General features: G+C 46.0%; 6 protein-coding genes across 6 annotated transcripts; 3 read left to right on the forward strand and 3 right to left on the reverse strand.

Annotated features, from left to right (window-relative positions):
• Nucleotides 1-5,217: 5,217 nt before the first annotated feature.
• On the forward strand, nucleotides 5,218-5,877 carry N7478_006828 (uncharacterized protein; the record flags this gene model as incomplete). Its single annotated transcript, XM_056923042.1, has 1 exon — nucleotides 5,218-5,877. One exon carries the CDS (start codon nucleotides 5,218-5,220, stop codon nucleotides 5,875-5,877), a length of 660 nt encoding a protein of 219 aa, XP_056781079.1.
• A 2,618-nt stretch (nucleotides 5,878-8,495) lies between these two features.
• On the reverse strand, nucleotides 8,496-10,137 carry N7478_006829 (uncharacterized protein; the record flags this gene model as incomplete). The annotated part of the gene is made up of 2 exons (XM_056923043.1): nucleotides 8,496-10,077; nucleotides 10,100-10,137. 2 exons carry the CDS (start codon nucleotides 10,135-10,137, stop codon nucleotides 8,496-8,498), a joined length of 1,620 nt encoding a protein of 539 aa, XP_056781080.1.
• A 132-nt stretch (nucleotides 10,138-10,269) lies between these two features.
• N7478_006830 (ankyrin repeat domain-containing protein) lies at nucleotides 10,270-11,484 on the reverse strand (the record flags this gene model as incomplete). Its single annotated transcript, XM_056923044.1, has 2 exons — nucleotides 10,270-11,202; nucleotides 11,290-11,484. 2 exons carry the CDS (start codon nucleotides 11,482-11,484, stop codon nucleotides 10,270-10,272), a joined length of 1,128 nt encoding a protein of 375 aa, XP_056781081.1.
• Nucleotides 11,485-12,629: 1,145 nt separating this feature from the next.
• On the forward strand, nucleotides 12,630-13,022 carry N7478_006831 (uncharacterized protein; the record flags this gene model as incomplete). The annotated part of the gene is made up of 1 exon (XM_056923045.1): nucleotides 12,630-13,022. One exon carries the CDS (start codon nucleotides 12,630-12,632, stop codon nucleotides 13,020-13,022), a length of 393 nt encoding a protein of 130 aa, XP_056781082.1.
• Nucleotides 13,023-13,428: 406 nt separating this feature from the next.
• Nucleotides 13,429-16,437, reverse strand: N7478_006832 (putative MFS monosaccharide transporter; the record flags this gene model as incomplete). The annotated part of the gene is made up of 4 exons (XM_056923046.1): nucleotides 13,429-15,392; nucleotides 15,459-15,927; nucleotides 16,004-16,135; nucleotides 16,195-16,437. 4 exons carry the CDS (start codon nucleotides 16,435-16,437, stop codon nucleotides 13,429-13,431), a joined length of 2,808 nt encoding a protein of 935 aa, XP_056781083.1.
• A 2,125-nt stretch (nucleotides 16,438-18,562) lies between these two features.
• N7478_006833 (sphingomyelin phosphodiesterase) lies at nucleotides 18,563-20,553 on the forward strand (the record flags this gene model as incomplete). The annotated part of the gene is made up of 3 exons (XM_056923047.1): nucleotides 18,563-18,697; nucleotides 18,766-18,852; nucleotides 18,943-20,553. The coding sequence occupies 3 exons, from the start codon at nucleotides 18,563-18,565 to the stop codon at nucleotides 20,551-20,553; spliced, it is 1,833 nt and encodes a 610-aa protein (XP_056781084.1).
• Between the last annotated feature and the right edge of the window lie 177 nt (nucleotides 20,554-20,730).

The raw sequence follows: 20,730 nt of genomic DNA on the forward strand, positions 1-20,730 counted from the left end.
TGAGGGACGGTAGTATAAGTACAGGTATCAGTCCTCAGGGTCCTCGGGGTCGGTAGTGCTAGCAACGGCGTACATATGTAGAGTATGAGACGACTTTGAAGTCGATCCGGAGTATCCGGGACTGTGATACTCTCCTGAAAACCCCATTCAAGTTCTTGAAAGAAATTCAACCATCTCCGAGTAATGCCGAATTCTTCCTCTCCAGTTGGATATTCATACTAGGTGGCGAGCAACTCAGTTCTACCATCCTGCTCCGAGTGCACAACACTATTTACATAGAAAAGCAGCACGAAGACTCAAATTTCACACTACAATCCTGATACTTGAGCCCCAAAATAAGTGGCAATTGATCTCGTTTCTCGTATGATGAAGTTAATAGCACAATGACTAGATTTGGCCAACTTGACGATTCATTTGTACCTTGAAAATTCCAGTGCATCTAGAGATAGAAGCGATTTAACGTTATTTCTTTCATACTATTAGTTAAAACAACGATTAGAAATTAGAAAATAGCTATAAATAAGTTCGACGAGGAAAGATTGCTTGATTTGAAAGAACTATCAACCATCACTAAAATCCACCAACAACCATGGTATAACCCTACAGACCGTGGGCGTACCTAGCGCCCGCAGGAGCCCACAGGACTACCCCGGATTCTCAACATGATACAGCCCGTAAGTATCATTCCATGTCCCCCTCAGCTGAATGTTATTTTTAATCGATTGAAGCCACTACACTCATGCTTCTATTTACAAAGTAAATGCTATACTGCCAATCCCACTCAGCCACAGTGGCTGGTGCATACGCTTGAATACAACCTTGGAATCATGCAGGGTATCGGCGGTCTCCGCAACAAGCGTGCATCCCGACCCATCGAAAACTGATAGGAGGGGTATTATTTGACGGGTTTCCCTATCAAGAGAAAAGACGGGGTAAGACGAAAACAGGCGTCATATATTGACACATACTCTTACTCGAGATCTTCGTTTATGCCTTTGCATCTTCCGGCCGAGAGGTGGAGGTAGCCGCATCCAACTCGTTGAGTGTTATTGATGCATATCGATATGTCCTATCTTCCCTATCGGAAATTCTCGTTTCTCGTACTCCGTACAAAGTAAATCAATCGGCCATATTTTTATTTTCGAGCTAATAGTGATTCTATGGGTCGGGAGTGATTTGTTCCTGTTTGGGGCCGTCCGCGGTTCAAAGTTGATAGATCACTTTTGATCCTCACCTGGGGAAGCCTCGGTTAATTCTAGTCGCATTTGGTGGAACTTGGAATTTGGAATTATCCGCATACATATCTAAGGCACGTGTGCAATTTTGTTGTAATATGACTATGGACACCGAATTAAGAGCGACGGCCCGGCATGCATGCAGTAAGGGTATACAACTTGAACTTAATGAAGAAGCGCATGAGCGGTCAACCCCTCAGTGCATTGCTTTTGAAATTACGAATGCACCTCCATTCAAGCTGAAGGAATGTAAAGTCAACCAAGCGCTTGTGATGACTGTAACAGGCATGCATAGACTATCATGTATATGCTCATATCTGACCATATGTTCTCACCGCAAACTTGTTTCAAACCAAGATTGTCGCTCAGACCTTCTTTAATCGCTACATAATAATAAATCCAATGAAATACAATTTGACTAAAGTCAGAAAATCAATACAGACTTTGATATTATGAAACCCAGCCTCGTTCATCAGGTAGCAGTGCAGAAGGAATGGCTATATACTCCAATATGTAGCTTTTTGCTCATGCACGATGACCTCGGGACCATCGCATTTGTAGAACGCCGCCAAGGCCCACATGGTTTACTAGTAGCTATTACTAGGTAGATATATTATTTAGATCACCGATATAAGGGCTCAAAAGCAGTCAAAAATCGACTATTTGAGTAGTATCTGGTCTTTGGTTGATACCCAACAGCGATATTTTAACATGAGATTGATGGCACCGCGTATGGTGCAGGAGCAGGAGCCTGCTCCACGCCCCTGGCGCCAAAGGATCTGCCCCAAACCCCAAATGTCTTCGTGCATATCCTGGGACACGGCCCGCAGAATCTTGCAGAGCAGATGGCCAGCTTAACTCTTTTTTCAAAGATAGAGATTGGAGAGATCAACATGGCTGAAATTTCGTGATTGTTGACATTTCGTTCCATTTTGCCCAATTCCACTTTTTTCATATTTTTTCTCCTTTTTCTTCTCTTTCTTTTTCATTTCTTGTTGAGGTAACCAGGCCGATCGGTGGATACAGTTTCCGCGTGTTGACTAAGTTGGGCATCTCTCCTATTCATTACCCCTGAAACTAAACTGCGATTGAAAAAATGTTCATAGTTAATAAATAATTATATTAATTAATTCAAGTGCGAGTGACACGCGATCGCAAAGCGAGGCCCGACAAATGCCCATAGTGACCTGTCATGGCTGTGAAAGTGGATCTTAGAGCCTCCGCATGTGGCAAATTAGAGGGGAATCCGGAGTCAAGCAGGAACCAGGGGATCGTTAGTTCGAATCCAAGAAGGCAGCGGCAGAAAGGAAGCACAGATAGAGACAATCTTGATAGAAGCAGAAATAAGAAATAATGATATGATGAGGCAACTAACTAGTAAAGCAAATGTTATTGTTGTTCGTAGAAGCCGCACGTCCGTGCCAAAGAGCTGAATATCCATATCCCTGGGTAAAACCTCGGATTTCATGCAGCTGACAGGACCCCGCCACATCTCAATGTCTCCAGAAAAGGGGAAGCTTCCATTCACCCTAAATGTATTAGTTTAGAACCGCTTCCTCCATGACCATCCAATTCGTAATAAATGTGGAACACAGCCGCCCCAGTGATCGTCTCTGTCACTTTCTCATCTTGGAGTCCCTACGATTGGGTCACAGCTTGGGCTCCGCTAAGGGGTAAACCGGGCTCACTGCTCGGTGGGTGGTCCCAGCTCGCGCCTGACTCGCGGCCCTTACGAGATTCACGATCGTGTGCTATGCAGTGACGCCATGTCTAAGATTTCAGCGCGATTGTTTCTCGACATTGGTTAATTTTTTCTCTTCTTATCTGGGAGGGCGCCTAATGATTCGCTGCTAGGAATCTTGCAGGGGATGCCAGGATGCGGCAGGCTTGATTTGACAGAACGTCCCTTTCCACTGGATAGTCAACTTGTGGAGAGATCAATCCTTTAGTTCTTCCATTTCCCGAGCAAGTTGGGTCCAAATGCCGCCACACGCGATCGCAAACCAAACTATCGGTTGTTAGGGGGTCAATCAGCAGCGCCTCCTTCGCCCTTAGCTTCCTTTTTTTCTGACTCGCTCTGTTTCGATGATTCTCTCTTGTGACTTTATCACATTTAATATCAGGGGGTAAAATATGATGAACCTCGTATAGGATCTGCATGTCGTAGATAGTAAGCATCCTTGCCCAGTCAGCATCTGATTCTATAGTAACCGGGTGTTGTTTCGCCAGCTACAAGAGCATATGATGAGATTGATGTGCAGATCAGAGCACATGGTGATCAATATATGGAGTGGGGAGACCGCCATCTGACCAGTCTCCTCTTATGCAGGCAACATTACGTACAATGGCAGTGCACAGGCAAGTGTCCTCGTGGACGCTTAATTCCAATCATGACTAGGCACCTTGCAGCGGCATCCTAGCTCAGGATCTGGATGGCACATCATTGCTCACCGAACAGGTAGGACCCATTTGAAGACAGTTGCCCCCTTTCTCGGGTATCGCTTTGAACTCGGATTTGCACATATGATAATTTGACCGCTGAATTTTGAATTTTGAATGAATTTTTATGAATTATTATTTATTTAAATCTTTTTTTTCGGTCTAGCAAAACAATAAACAAGATATTAGAGGTGCCTGACGGTGTCAACATTCGGGCAGCCAAACGGAGCAAAAAAAGGAGAAACTTGTGGGTAAGATAGTTATTAGAATCGACACCGTCTTGATTTTGTTGGCCAATAAGGTTTGGTAACTGGGGTATGAGATCTCTCTAATATATGCAGAGTTACCCGGCGCAAGGATACAGCCTTTACCTATCTGGAATATTCAGGTACCGAGAGTCTCAAGGGGATTACAAGGGGAGGAAAAATCGAACCTTGGATCCTGGAACCGGTACCGGGAAGAAACTCCCACTTTTAATCGTACCGGATGGCTGGGGGATTGGAGGATTCTTGAGAACCGTCGAGGGAATCAGAAGGGATTCAGACCACTCTTCTGCATATAATTTTCTGTTGCGATAACGCCTCCAGAATCTAAATAAGCCCCAATGACCCCAATTATCCGGAAATAATATGAATAATCCCAACCAGTTAGTTCCCTTGTAATGTGCCCTTGTCTAGATCGATCCCAGTATCCACCCTCGACCCGTGGGCAGTACCTGAGTAAGATCTGAGAATGGAACTTCGTTCCAATGATTGGCTTAGCCGGATAGACCCGTTCTGATGGATCCGATTCAAAACCAAAAATACTCCGTATACATCGAATCCACTCTCCGCACGATTTTCTTCTCTCTCCCACTCGTCCGGTTTTCTATGAACCTTCCAGAATAACTTGGTTTTCTTTGGACCTAATCCATATCTCCTGTTCCTCCTTTCCACCTTCCTATCGTTTTTGGGGTTTTCTTTTTGGTTTCTTCTCATGGTGTATGTCTGTTGTTCTTTTACCTCATAAGCCTGATGTCACTTCAGTCTCCATTACCTTACCCCCTCCTATACAATCCCTATTCTAGTGAAGCTTCTGTCATGAGCTGTCTCTAGCTGTCTTCCTTGATGGTCCTTACTTGACCGATGTCCATGAACAAACCCCAATCTGGTCGAGGACTCGGGGTCTTCAAAGACTTGTTCCGCTCTGCTCCCCCGCCTTCCCCTGCTTCTCCTTCCCCCCGGCGCAGAGTGTCATTACTTGCTCGTCGAGGGAGGGATTTGTTTACAAACAAGTATCATTGCCCTTTATCCATTCCATGGCTATCTACCTATCATATCACTTGTCAATCCTTTGATCCCGCACCTTGGATTGGGGGCTGTTTGCTGAAACAGCCGACTTTTGGGAGCCGAGATCGACCCCACTGGGACCCAATTCCGAGGAGGCGCAGTCATAAATCAATCCCCAGTGACATGAACAAAAGAACGCTAGCTAAAAGCATAACTTCAATAGCAAACCTCCAGTAGAGCCACCCAAACGACCTTCTCATTCTTCACCGTCCCGCATGAACTCGCACACACATTTTGATCCGGCCACCATGATCGGTTTGGCCGGCGCCTCTCCCGGGAGAACAGAAGATAATTTCGACATCTTCGAATGGTACCCACGTTATCAGAGTTGTCAACGATACTTTTTGGATCATGCCCAGCATAGCGTGCCTGTCCAGGCTTTATCTGCCTTCCTTAATATCCGACTACCCTTTCAGCGCCAACTCAACCCTGTCTTGAACTCGAACCCTACATCCGATCCATCAGCAGCACAAGCCGGCCAGAACCCAGCCGGACCTCCCTCCATCTCATTAATTCCTTACATCCGCCGACTGGTTGCGACAGGGATGGACTTCCCGGGAGTACTCCATGGATTTTTTGGAGATGATTGGGGCAATGGGGTTGGACCATTACACGAGCAAGAACGCCGCAACTACCTGTTCGCTGCGAAGAGTGGAGGTTGGGCTTCAGTGAAGAAAGACTACGACATGTCACCATTAGAAACGATCCCATTCCTTCGCCCACTACAAGGACCATTGGACGCCGAGATTGAAGCCGCCGAACGCAGCTGGAGCGAATGGCTTGCGATGGAAGACTGGATGGTTGGACCACGCGCGCCAGATATTCTTCAGGACTCATCGTCTCAAAACTCACGGCCTCGAAGTTCACGAGGCTGATAATACCACCACCTATCCTTGCGCCTCTATGACCTTTCCTCACTTTTTTCCTATTTTAATATCTTCTTTCCTCCTGTTCGAGGTATCGAATCTACAGGGTCAGCGACGAGGCGTTCATCGAGCCCATTGAGCCGTTTCGGTCTTGTCTAGCGATCGTGTGTCTTTATTTCTTTATCTTTTCTCGACCCTCTGAAGCCTCTCGTTTATACGGCGTCCACGGGTCACTACGAAGAAGACTCATGTTGGGATAGAAATTATCGGCACGCCGATACCCATCTTTCCCAGCGTTCAGTGCATTTACAGGGAACTAATCTGGGGCTTGTCATATTGCAAAATTAGACTTGATGGATACACACCGATGTCTCAGTTTTCTCATTTATCATATTCCCAATCCATACAAAAATTTATACCCTATTTACGATGGGATTCTACCTTTGAGCTACAGTCCAAGGTTATCTTCACATGTCCGTGGCCCAAAGCCGATCACAGCAATTGGGCATGTAAAGGGGGGTCGAGCAGGAAAAAAAAAATCAATTGAAAATCAAAATTACGGTGTAAATTGATTTCACCCCTTCGGATCCAGGGAGTCGGGTCCAGGAAAAAGATATACGAGATTCTGATTCTTGTCCCTCGAGTTCACGCCGATGGAGAAGCACCAAATCCGTGGGGGTTTAACGTCATTTCGGCCGGGAGTTGAATTAAGTCGGCGCCGGAGTGGAGGCAATAGAGTGACCTTGCGTGCAAATCAATGCCGATAACTGTGGATTTGACTGGCGGAAAGATGCCTTACACATTAAAGAGGGGAATGGATATCGGTGAACCACAATAATTTTTTTTCTCTCTCGTTATAACCCCACTAGTTTGTCCTTTTCCCGCTGTGGACACCCCAGATCCAATCCTAGGCCCGGCCACAAAGGTTTAACCCTTGGACGGGTTGGACTGAACCCCCTATATGTACTCCATAACTCGGTATATTTCTGAAACATTATAATATTATGTATAGAGCTTTGGCAATTATGCCATTTCATGAGTTTGGGTAGCAATTGAAGCAGTATCTGGTTCACGAATCGAGATTGTACCAAACTTGACGAATCTCTGGAACCGCGTAATCGCACATAACCCTGTATTTCCCCTGGAAAGCAAAAAGAAATAGAAAAAATAACTATTAAATTCAATTCTGCCCAACCGGAAGACAGGCCTAAAATAGACAAGCCAATCCACAAAGAAATCCACGAGAAATCCGGCTTAAAAGAGCAATCATGTCAAAATCAAGTTAAATAGAAAGAGCTAACATACTAGATTCCTATACTAGTCGCAACCAATTGCCCCGGAAGAGCCCCGAGGCCAATTAGAGTGTTCTGGAGTTTTCGAGCAGACACAAGGTTTCACGCTGCTGAAATTCTGGAGTCCGTGCCGCTGTGAAAGTTGTGGCGTTGCTGAAACAAAAGCCTAGCTTGCGCTAAAGCACCCGTGGAGACGGGGACCTCCAATATCATTGGATGCTTATAAGAAAATCTCCGAGATCATCCTTTTTAGTTACGAGCATCAACTATGCCTCCTTTGATGAACTTGTCGCGATTTACAGATCGTCGCGAGGCTCAATGCCGATTTTTGGTTCCAGGGTCCCCCCCCTGGTGTGGTGGAATTGCATTTGGTTTTTTTTTTTTTTTTACATTTGTACCCCTGGCTTGTGCTGCAGTTCTTGTCTGGGTAATGTGGGGGCGTAGGTTACGGTGAATATTTCCGAACAGAATCATTTGTGCATCTCGTTATTTATTGTTTGGCCTGTCAGCATCTGAAACAAGGTCATCATCAAGTTCCAAGACTAGAGTTCAAGCATGCTGTGTTAACCTTGGGTGCATAAATTGGAACCTCCTTGCATATCACCTGATCTATGTAGATCATTATTTGCAGGTCAAATTGCATGGCCGATTACGAGTGCGAGGATTTGCTATTCCCACTGCGTACTAGTATAATCAAACTTCAGAGAAGATGGAGCTCCTTTTTTTTCTACAAGACGTTTACAGTATTTTAATATGGAGTACGGAGGACTCATATTCGAAAATGGGATATCCATCAGTCTCCCACATGCAAGACTGGATATGGGCACCATTTCATTCTCAAGTGGATCACGGGAGACATTGCCCCTTATGAAGAGTAGCCCCGTGGTTGAAATCTTGGTTCGACGTTCCGTCGACTCCATCTAACGCCTGTTCGAGGGATCATCCGCATGCAGAGTTTGGCTCGGAAAATGAACAGAGCCCTAAGTGGATTATTTCAGCTAGGATGGCTTTCAACCGTTTTAGGGCTCAGCTGACCTGCGCCTGGATGACGTGCACGGGGAGTTGTCCTGGGATCGATTTGGTATTTCAATCTGCGACGCTGCGAATTTCAATTGTGTGGTTCGGGTAAACGGGTTCAGATGAAAGTGGACCGATTTCTCAGGTTCCAAAGTTGGTATTTCCTTGAACGTATGTATGTACATAAATTTGTTAATTCATAAGCTGAATAGATCTGAAGAACGCTTTGTCTTTCTTGGGTTTTACAATATGAAGAGTACTCGGAATCCTTGAGACATTTCCGGATAAGGGGAATTGTGGCTCAACAGGCGTCAAGAATCAAAAATCCATCTCCATCCTTGGGAACGCATGATCCAGTGTTGGATTATGCTCCATACCAACTTGAACTTCCCCTGTAGGTATATCATCGTTCGTAACTGTTTGCGATTGATACATCCCAGAAAATAGTAGAGACGTCTCTCGTTTTCTAGATTTCACCGGCTCCCCGAAGACCAAGGCGCCATTGATATATTCCGTCAAAGGGCGTTCTCTACTACTTGAGGGGTGATTTCGCCGGCCATCTATCTCCTGTAGACATCCAGGTTGCTGCCAACAGGACTCATGACCTTTGACGTGCTTACACCTTTCAAACGGATCCCCAGTCAAATTCCAAAAGCGATTGGCCGATATTCGACGGGTTTTGCCTTCGTGTGCCCCACCGGACTTTGCTGACAGTCCTTCTATACTATGCATAGAGGCTGCAAGGAAATCATAACCGCCGGGAATACTGTTACAAGGGGAAGATAGCACAAGCGCTCGAGCACCGACAATTACTTCACCGAGATTTGAGCAGAATAGGCATTTAACTTCGTTCAGAAAAGAGGACCAAGACAGACCATTTCTTTCAAGCTTTTGTTTCTTGAGCTCGGATTGAGGAGAGTCCATCACAATATCCATGAACTCATATCCGTAGATCTGAGCTCCTTTAGGTTTGTGAAGAGACGCCCTGGATAGGTTCACCGAGAAACCCATAATGAGTTCTCGAACCGTTAGAGAGTCTTCTTTTGTGCCCTGTATGATGAGACCACCCGCGTTACTCAAAACATCAAGTGAGGCAGAGACTCCATTCAGAGGCTCCGTGGCTCTAGGAGGAAGGTTTGCTCGGAATTCCTCATTGATGGAGTCACAATACACAAGGAGCATATGATGTAGTACCGCAAGTAATGATACAAGCCACGCTCTCTTTGCGCTAACATCGTAGAGAACAATTTGCTCAGCTGCACTGCTCTGTAAACACTTCAGGTAGTTCCGAGATGGATTATACCGAACAGTGTTGATAGTTCGATCAAACGACATACCTGCCTGACACCCTATCTGTAAGGGGGAGGCAGACTGAGCTACTAGTTGGAGATTGGCACCTTTCCAATGCCATGACGTAGGCTTGTTTTGTGCTCCAGACCAATTCACATGGGGATCGATGTGGTCTGTACCAAGAAGGACCCTTGCTTTGGTGCACCACCCCAAGAGGGCCGTTTTTGACTGAAGATATTCAAGGTCCTGGGTTTTAAGCCAATCGTTCTGGTGCATGACCACAAGATCAGCAACTTGCAGTTGGAAATCATCATCAGATACCTCCAAGTGCCATAATATCATGCCATCATTCGTTTCTTGAATAGGAACTAAGGCAGTTGAGTAACCCATAAGAACTAGGCCGTAACCAACGCTGACTGGATATTCGACCGCTGCTAGTTGAACTAAGGTATTGAAATCCACTTCCAATCCTCGGCATGGCTGTTGGCCGTGATTCTCTGCAACGACTGCTGAGTCAAAAAGTTTTTGCCAACAATTGTGGTCATCCGCGTGCTGAGGAAAGGGTTTGAGCTCGGCCAGATCATATACTGTTCGCGGATGAACTGTACGCCTGTCGGTAATTTTTGAAATACTTATTGAGTCCGGCAATGCTTGTCTGACTGTTAGGCATATCCACTCCAATGCATCAAAAAGCCCTCTATTTATCCCAGTGGTCTGCATTATAAGACGAGAGCCAATAAATTGAAGGTAGAAGTCTCCATTGACTTGTTGTTTAAGTTCGTTAGCATTGCTTCTCTAGGAATCAAGAAATAAGGATGAGCTCACTATAGAACTGATCACGTTCATATTTTAAGGCCCTTCTGATCCCATTCAGCAAACGCAATCCAAGCGACGGGGATACGAAACGATTCAACCAGTCCCACAATGTTGTGAGCTTTATGGTATCATCTTGCCAAATCAAAGCCACGGTACTTGAGAGCCACAATTCTTCTTTCCCTTCTTGAAAATCAACAGAATGCATGTCAGCACCCCAGGATTCTGTGCCAAAAATAATTAGTTCGCTGGTCCCAGAAGATAGCCCAGTCGAATACTCCTCGCCCCAACCAGGTATTTGACTCAATAGATTATCCGAAAAACGCTCAAGAAAGGCATTATATGTTAAAAGGGATTTGGCGGCACTTCTGCTTTTATTTCTGATTGCAGATGATATAGCATTGCCATAGTTCCCGTAAAGAAGTGGAAGGTTAGGATCTGCTCCAGCTTCTAGTAGAAGAGGAACGAGAGTCGTGGCAGTCAAATAACAACAAGCTGCCGCGAGTGCACTCCCAAAAGTACCATTTTTTACCTGGAAATTAGGATTAGCTCCAGCATCTAGCAGGATCTCTGCTGATTTTGTTGTTTCAGAACAGCAGGCCGCAACAAGAGCGGTGCCGTAGTCCCCGTGCAGAACTTGCATGTCGACAGTCGCGCCTGCCTCTAACAAGAGTTCAACGGACTTGTGATTGCCATGGTAGCAAGCCGCAACGAGAACACTACCAAAGTGACCGTGCTCTAGAGGCAGGTTCACATCTGCGCCTGCGTTGAGCAGAAGTTGGATCAATTCCAAATTGTCAACCTCGACAGCCGCAACGAGCGGGTTCAAAGTCTTCCCAATTTGGATATTAGGGTTAATCCCCGAGTTCAGACTTTTCGTGACAGCAGATATATCTTCGTTTATGATAGCTTCACGTAGTTTCTATAGTGAATCGCAATTACTGTTAGAAGATCATGCTTGGATCGGAAAGAGCAATGTGCCCTGGTGAGTATGGGGCATCATATTTACCATGAGAGCTAAGAGTGATCGAGCCCATGACTTCAAGGTGAAACTGGTCTGTCTCCTTCCAGAGCTGACACCAAAAGGTGATTTACCCAGGGCCGCTGTTTCTGCATTTTTTAAAGCGGATGCCTTCGCTGGGTGCCTGGTTCTGTTGATGCGCAGGTCTTTGGAATGGGGTATCTTGGGCTGTGTACGGTCCATGGTATACGAAATAGAATTCCAAGACCGATATAGATAGCTTTGTGGTAATTATGGCTTGTGCTACAAGAAATTGTCTTAAAATGAACCATCATTACTTAGGTGGGAGCGCAGCTCAAGCCTTATAAAGATGCGGGGTTGACCTCAGCCACAACGCGTTCTTCTGTTGAGTCCAAGAGTGTTTTATTACCCGGGTTATGCCACGTCATTCCTGCATGAGAAAGGGGCTAGTTTTAGAATATTATACGGAGTACAGAGAAGAATATGAAGACCATCAGCCAGAGAGCTCGGGGCCTGACTTCTAAAAAATTCACTTATAGCCAGACAAACCACTGGTTGGTACTTAGGTACTAGTAAAGCTGCTACTTTTTACTTTCCATTTCAAGGTTTGCTTAGACACCTCCACTTATGTACCTAGATGCTTAATTAAATCTCAAAAGTTTATCGTCGTAGCCCTACTCAGAACTCCGACAAGTTGGTCAGTGGTAAGAATAACCTTATAGAGAAGAATTTTGTATCTATGCACCACCCTAAAAGTCCCTGCTGGAAGCTGTAAACAGCATCCGGGAATTACGCTATAAAGCTCCGAGACCCTTTTCTCGACCGTTATCCTGATCCAGCTACGGCCGTACCTTTCTTCATCACTAAAGACTATGTGGAATTTGGCTTCTACCTGACAAAAATAACCCCACATTCAATGTTTTCACCTCTACTCTAATCCTGAACTCTAGTTCAGCCGCAAAAGACCCCTTTCCAGGAACAACCGCCCCGCTACGGCCGTAATCTTTCTTCGCCAGCTAATGGCTCTGAGATCGGCATTCAGGAGTATCAAAGTGTATTCTGAGAACATTTTCTATCATATAATAAGGGTCAATTACGAAGTGAAAAACTTAAAATATAAACTTATATCCGAATGGCTTCAGCATATAAAGCATCGCGTTTCCCTCTAGGATCAATATCTTCATCCATTACAGCTAAAGCTCAAGACATCGAGATATCAAGACAACTGGATCCATACCAACTTCTACCTTCGTGAAGAATACAGGTTAGATGTCTCCTAAAAGCCAGTATGAGAGTAACTTATTGATTGCCAAGTATATAGGATCGTTCTCTCAACACTATCCACCACCACCTCAACAACCACCAAAATGACAATCTCTCACTTCGGACTATTGGAAACTCTCACTGCCCTTCTATCCTTCAGCAATGGTGTTCTAGGTGGTGGTTTTATCAGCTGTACCTCCCAGGGCATTCCGTTCTCTAGCGGGCAGTACGCCGGAAACATCCCTGCACATATTGCGCAATTTGACGCTGGTGATGGACGAGGTGATTACTACGGACAGGAGCTCATTGGTGACTGCGTTGAAGAGATCAATCACAGTGATGGAGGGCAAAGTTTTCACTGCGACAATGGTGAATGGATATCTGCTACTTTCTGGATCACACCAGACCAGTGCTTAAATATTGAGGTTGATGATAACCACTACTGGTGCTGTGGAGAGACACCCAATACTGGTGGTGATGCGGGATGTGGTTTCTAAAGGAAGCATAGCTACGGCTCAACGTTTGTGAAGAGGTTGAGCGTTGATTACAATTATTGGGAATCGAAGATTGTTTGGTTCTTTTATGTTTGAAGATATGTGGATTCAAGAGTATTAGTATTAGTAGCCAAGAAGCTAATTTTGATCTCTTTATGTGCCCAGGCGCCGTCGCTCAAATGCTAAATCAAATCTCAAAAGATCTCTTTAAATGTACAGGTATATCATCGTAGCCTCATTTAGAAATCGAAGACAAGGTACTAGATATGTGTCCAAGCAAATCGGCCAATCGTCCAAGAATGCGGGCATAAAATAGCAAAGGGGTATTGATAAAGTGTTGTGTGCATTAGAGAAAAGAAGTGTTCGTGAGTCATGTCAATAGATCATAGCAAGATTGAAAAGAGATTCATCACTCAGGGATTGGGGAATGTCGGTGTTTTGAGGAATCGTGGGAGTATTGAGAATTGACGTGAGAGCTTGAGCTGGACTTGGAAGTGGTGATATTATGAGGCATGGGTGGATGGCATGTTTCCCCTGGAATTTGGAAATCAGGTAGATCATCCGGGTTGGTGACTACACTCCGTCGGCGTGACAAGACACCTCCAACAGAGCGATTCTCCTTCTCGCGTCGCATTTCGATTGGTGCGCGACTGCGGCGGCGATGACGGCGTAGGTATTCGTTCGGTACTGGATCGACTTGCTTCTTTACTGCGGGTACCATATTGAGATACAACGGGAAAATGGAACCAGCGGCAAAGAGAGCGACGATGACGCAGAATGAGTATGGCATGCTGTGTGCTTTGTATGCGGCATACTCTGCGAATGGGAAATAGACGCCACCGCTAATGCCGACCGTGAGCAAAGTGGCAGCTGTCTTGGTATGCCGCGCGGTACCACGGAGAGAAATAGCAAAGATAATGCTGAAAGCGCCACTCTCAAATAGGTAGATCATATTCAAGAAGACGATGGCGGTAGATCCGGTAGTATTCATGCAAAGGACTGAAAAGACAATCATGCCAATGTAGGAAACCATGAGGATCCAGCGCGGCTTCAAGAACCACTGAGCAAAGGCAGCAAGAAAACGACCCACTGCAAACACAGTGTGAGCAATGGTAAGGATATCGAAAGCGTCGAGTGATGAATTGGTATTGACAGCACTGACATAGCGTCCGAGGCTGGTCGCAACGACTTCTTGGCCTGCCACATAGAAGAATTGAGACCAAATTCCCAAGCCAAGAGTTAGCCAGACAACTGGAATACCCATGACCTTGGTCATATTATCCTCGAGACGGCGGTTTGCCAACTCTTCCAGGTCGTCGTCGGAGGCCTCTGGGATGGGCATGTAATAAAAAGCTACTGCGAGAAGCACATCGAACAAAGCAATACCAAGATATGTCCACTGAACGTCCACCAAAGATGCAACGTCTTGGACGTCCTTGAAGAGCACCTTCTTTGCTAGAAGAGGGGACAGAACGCTTCCAACAGCTTGCACACCTTGTGAGATATTCAAGCGAATCTCGGAGTTTTCCAGTGGACCACACAATGCGATGAACGGATTCGCAGCAGTCTCCAGGACGGCGAGACCGAAACCGACGATAAAATTGGAGACCGTAAACGCGGCCGTGGAAGTAAGAACCGCAGAGGGCCAAAATATTAGGCTTCCGCAGGCATAGATGCACAACCCGGTGATAAACGTAGATTTGAATCCCCATATCTTCAAGACCGGACGACCAACAAGTAACGGTCCAACAACATATCCACCAAAATATGCGCCGTGCAATCCAAGAGAATGCCAAGAGTCCAGATTGACGATGGTCTGGAATTGAGTATTCAAAATATCGAGCAAGCCATATGCGAAACCCCACAGGAAGAAAAGAAGCGTGGTGAGCGCAATGGGTGTGATCGATTCTTTATTGTTTAGCTTGAGCATGCTGTGGGGATTCTTCATGTTGACAAAGTCAAAAAAGGTAATGTTTGGATAAGACGAGCCGGTCTGGGTGTGGGATTCTGTATCATTCGGACCTGTTTCAGGATGACCCAGCATGTCCATCAAAGTGATCGGTACATTGGAGTTTCGGCGGTGGGTGGAATTACTCTCCCTCCTCCCTGGGGAGGCTTTGCTTCCATTGCTATCATGTGGACTTGAGTTTGGAGAAGGCATCCCGGAGTCTGGCATGGCAATCGGAGCAGGTAGAGGGATAGTGGCATCTCCGTTCGCGTAACGAATTGTTGTAGGGTCCGATGGGTCGTCGGAATCTTTGATCAACTTTGGCAAGAGGCGAGTGACAAGAGGCTTGAGACTGGGGACACAGGCACAGATAATGGATACATTGACTTCGACCACAGACCACATGAATGAAAGCGATGCATACCCTAGATAGAATTAGCTTGATACCACAGCGGGGATAATATTTGATTGTAATAAATGGGTAATCGTACAGCTGAAGTCTTCAGCCCCAACATTCTGGATGTGAATGGACTTTACAGCTAGTTTGCGAGAGATAGCGGCTTCTTGAAGAAACGCAATTCGAATAACATCAACGATTGCCACGAAAAAACCAAAACTGAATGTAATGACCAAAATGATTTTCTGCTTCTTTGGTAGGCGCATTTGTGTGAGGATCGGCATTGGGAGGAAAAGGATCGCCAAATCGGTAATAATGTTGACGGGGGATGAAGACAGGTATAGCGTGACGATGTCGGTACAATGCGCATAGGATGGAAGGCTGGTGAGTAATGCGGCAGATATTGGTCGACATTGAAACACATTGATCATGGTCAACGCAAAGCCAGCCGCATTGACGACTCCGAGAGTGACGTAGTTTGCCCATCGGTACACCTTTTGATTGCGTGTCAAGGTCAAATAAAAAACAAGGATTGATGTCTTGACAGCCATGAGCGCCGGATTCTAACCAGAAAATAGAAAATCGGATCAGTATATTGTACAACAGCGCGTCGCGAATATTAACTCATGCGAAACTCACGTAGAGAACGGTGAAGACATAATTGGCCTTGTTGAGGGCGGCCTCATTCTCGGGAAGGATGTCGCGTGAGTGTAAACCGAGTCCGTTGCGGGTCGCGTAGAATAATGCGAACGAGAAACCAAAGTCGATGAGCTGGACATTTGAGGTTAGTCTAGACACTTGCGATGGAAAGGGCAAGAGCAGAAAGCCACATGACCGGTGGATGACAGGACGTCCTTGCGCATCCAACCCGGGTCCATGGGCGCTGCAGCTTTCCGATGAGCATATGTGGGCGCCCCGGGGCCACTCACCCATGCTAGCAGTATCAAATAATCGTGTAACGCGACCCTCCTCACCACGAAGATACGTGAGATAAATCGTAGGGCCACGAAAACACTCGCGATCACGAAGAAGGTGATAGAGACGCCGAGTGTAGTGGGTTGGCGACCGGTCATCTTGCACGCGTATGCGGGCCTTGTCAGGCCAGCGCAGTCGCAAAGCTTGAGAATAAGTCAAATCGGAAGATCCACAGATTAATGCATTGTCTTCGAGCTGGTGGTGTTGAGAGAAGGAGGTCGAGCATCGGGATCTGTTAAAGACTGCATTTCATGCCGAATCCGGGGTAAAGGGATATATGTGGCCAAGAGGATAACAGGGATAGGAAGAGAATAAGGGTAAAGGAATCGTTTAAGGAAAAAAGAGAGAGAAGATCGTAAGCAATATTAGGCCCCCACACGGATGAAGAAGGAAAGGGTAAAATTAGAGGAAAATCCCCAGTTGAAAATAAGCGGGGGAAGAGAAAATTGAAGGTGAAGCTGGGTTGATCATGGCTAAAGCCCTGGCGTCATTGGTTCCCGCATTTGGAGGAAAAACCGTTGGTTCCTGTTTACCGCTTTTCTTACTTTACCATCGATACTGGGGTTTTAGAGATTTGAGTGCTCTGAAGCTCTAAATGTCTTACTCTGCACAATGTCATACACTCTCGGATCTGTGCGTTGACCATCCCCTCTCCCCCTTCCCCTTCCGGGCTCCATGAGACTTTCAATATTCCCACATCTCCACTCGCGTGTGCTGGGTCTGGTTCAACCAATAAACCCCTCAATCCTTCAACAGTTGGCGCCACCCATCCGAACGAAAAAAAACTTTGTTTGGGAATTCCCCAACTCATGAGGCCTTATTCCCCTGGGAAGACCCAGTGGGCGGCAAGAGGACTCGTGTCACGACAAAAACTCAGAGTAGAACGCTGGAAGACCCAGTCAAAAATGGAAATTTACTGGCAGATCACTGTTCCTCCGCTGGACCGCCATTTTCGAACCCTAGTCGCGTACTTTGCAGAGCACATTCCCCTACGCGGTGAACTCAGCTGCCAACACATCAACCCTCATACCATTATGCCGAGGTGCATTGCAGAGGTGCTGGTTAAACGAGAATACGATAGCTCGGGATTTATCCGAGATGTTCAGATGGACTTGCGGCCTATCCAAGAGAGATCCAAGAGAGATATTTACATCTCCGAACTATACAGTTGAGCTTCGGTCGCTTGGCCGCGCCTATAAACCTTGTAATAGCTCCCATCGATTATACAGATGGTTCGGACCAATTATCAAGATCCCATTAATCTCCACATTTTTTTATCACTTGCAGTTCCGATGAGCTTGGCGTATTAGCCAAACAGGGATGAAGGGCCGACCGATGACTGATGCTGATCTTATCCATCGCAGTTTCTATGAACTGATCGGTCCTCGGTGATCACAAACACTCTTCATGTCTACGCATGAATATATTATATTATGCAATATTTTGGCCGAATCTCCCAAGAAGTCTCGAAATGTTACAATTTATATGCCTGCGATGCGTCCTTTTCCCTACAATGTTCGCATTTCTCTATTCTCATGACTAAGGATACACGGAAACGGCGAAGAACACCAGATGACGGGTTAAGTATACACAACATTGGCTATGGAATCAGAAATATTGATTTTCTTTTGGTCTAAACTTCGACATGCTATGTTCTTCATGCGACCCGTGCATTATATACCCCTCTCTAACCGTGCAGCGTTGCAGGTTAGTCTCCTTGGCTATCTCGTTCAAGTATCCGGTCGCGAGAACCCCTCTCCGTCGGCCTCGATTAAACTCCGTCCATGAGTTCTACCTAGACAGGTCAAGATCATAAAATCTATCGCCCGACGAGATAACGCTGCAGTTCTCAAGCTTGCTACGAGACATTCGAATGCTCTTTCTCTAAACAATTCTCTTTGCTGAACCATGCTCGCATAGTTAGTGTTAACAACAACTTGAATGGACTGTGTTGAATATCGTTCCAACTCCCATCGATCTGAAGATCGTCATCGCTTAATCCTTAGCTGCAGGAACCAATCCGGTCCTAAGCGAACTGTAGCATTGTCTTTCTAGGCAGATTCACATGCATGTGTTTTGGCCGAATCGAAAGCATATAAATCATACTTTCCTTCAGCTACTACCTCAGAATCGGACCCAACTCATGAACCTCAATTGCTTTTTATCTATCTAATTATAACTCCTCATAGAGCCGAGGACCCTTGACGGTCATCGCTGGACAAAATGAAAGGGCGTATCCTAGTGGCGGCGCTCGTCTATTGGATATCACTTGTTGGTGCTCACACTCAATCTGCAAATAGCTGGATATCCACCATCTGGGATGACTTCAAAGAAGCAGTTGACTGTGCGAGCTGTCAGGTATGCTTGTGGAAGTGATTTAAACTCTGTCTTTCAAGTTCCAATGGCTAAACTCTTCGTATACACAGGCCTTGCTAGGTGGTCTGAAGCTAGTAGCAGATTTTGGCGAGTCTTTCATGGAAGATGTCTTAATTGGAGTCTGTGATATTAGCGGTGTGAGTAGATCTGGGCATCCAATACTGAAATTAAATGACCTTTTCCAGCATCAACACGGATTGTTATTCAGTAACTAACATGATAACCAGGCCGAGGATTCTGATGTTTGTGCTGGCGTTATTGCTAATGAAGGACCCTCTGTCCATTATTCCCTGTCGAATCTGAAAATTGGCTCTCACACTGCCAAAACATTCTGCGCCAGTCTTGTAGGACTATGTGACTATCCAGCAGTCCGGCCATACAATTTGACTTTCCCTTCACCCAAACCACCAACTACTCGACCTCCACCCAGCGGCAAGCCCCCAATTAAAGTTGGCCATTTCAGCGACACACATGTTGATTTATCCTACGAGACTGGATCCAATTATAACTGCACCAAGCCCATCTGCTGCAGATCATACACAGAAGGCGATGCACCAGGAAATACCTCCGCCCCGTGTGGTCCCTGGGGAAATTCCAACTGTGACCCTCCGCACCAACTCCAAGAAAACATGAACGAGGCTATTGCAGACTTAAACCCGGCCTTCTCAATCTACACCGGAGATGTTGTAGCCCATGACGTCTGGCTAGTGGACAAAGACGAAGCCCTACAAGACTTTAACGCGACCTACAGCGCGATGGAGACTCTCGGTCGCGTATACGCCGCACTCGGCAACCACGACGCCGCACCGCTTAATCTCTTTCCATCAAATCAGCTACCCAGTGAGTATAATCCTCAATGGGCATACGATACCCTCGCTTCAGACTGGGTGGGTCTAACAGGTGTACAATCTGTTGAAAGTGCAAACGAGCATGGCTCGTACTCGGCCATCCACCCAAACAGCAACCTACGCGTTATCTCATACAACAGCATCTTCTACTATAAATACAACTTCTTTTCCTACACCGAGCCAATGGAATATGATCCGAATTCTCAGCTAGAATGGCTAATCAACGAGCTCCATGAAGCTGAATCAGCCGGCCAGCGCGCATGGCTGATCTCACATATCCCATCTGGTGATCCGGATCACTTCCACGATCATTCGCATTACTTCGATGAGATTATTCAACGATACGAGGCAACTATCGCAGCTCTCTTCTTTGGTCATACGCATACAGACGAGTTCCAAATCTCGTACTCAAATTATAAAAACCGAAACTGGGACACGGCCACAGCAATGGGCTATGTTGCGCCATCAATGACGCCCACGTCCGGCCCGCCTTCTTTCCGAGTCTACGACATTGATCCCGTCACCTTCGGCGTCCTAGATTTCACACAGTACACCGCTGATATCAGCGACCCACAGAAAAAACCAGAGTGGGTGCCGTATTACTCCGCCAAGAAAGATTATGGATCTCTGCTCAATCCCCCAGTGACTGATGCACATGTTGAACTCACGCCTGCCTTTTGGCACAATGTTACTGTTGCCATGGAAGGGGATGCGAGTGTTTTCCAGGATTACTGGGCAAGACGGACACGCGGGTTCCAGGTACCTGATTGTACTGGGGCCTGTGCTAGTAATGAAATTTGTGCTCTTAGGGGAGCCGATGCACAGTATAATTGTTTTGTGGAGCAGCCTGGGTTCAGCTTTGAGAAGCGGGATGGACGTGAGAATAGTGAGGCACTGTGGAAGAAGAAGTTTCAACCCGAATGTAATCATGCTGGTATGGCGCCGTTGCTAGCAAAGATTGCTTATCGAGCAAGTCTTGAGCGAGAGTAGAAGAACAATCATTGCTGGGGCATGTTGGAAGATATAGTGGCCTCAATCTATGAGATATCTATTTGACATTGAGCTCGAATTTCTCTTCCCAATTATGAAGCTTTTATAAGCCAAAGATAAGTATTAAAACAATCGGATGATCAACCGAAGTTTCCAGGTATATTAAATATAAAAAAA

The sequence above is a fragment of the Penicillium angulare genome (genome assembly GCF_028827245.1).
Source record: "Penicillium angulare strain IBT 27051 chromosome Unknown utg000004l_segment0_segment0, whole genome shotgun sequence".
NCBI classification, from domain to species: Eukaryota; Fungi; Ascomycota; class Eurotiomycetes; order Eurotiales; family Aspergillaceae; genus Penicillium; species Penicillium angulare.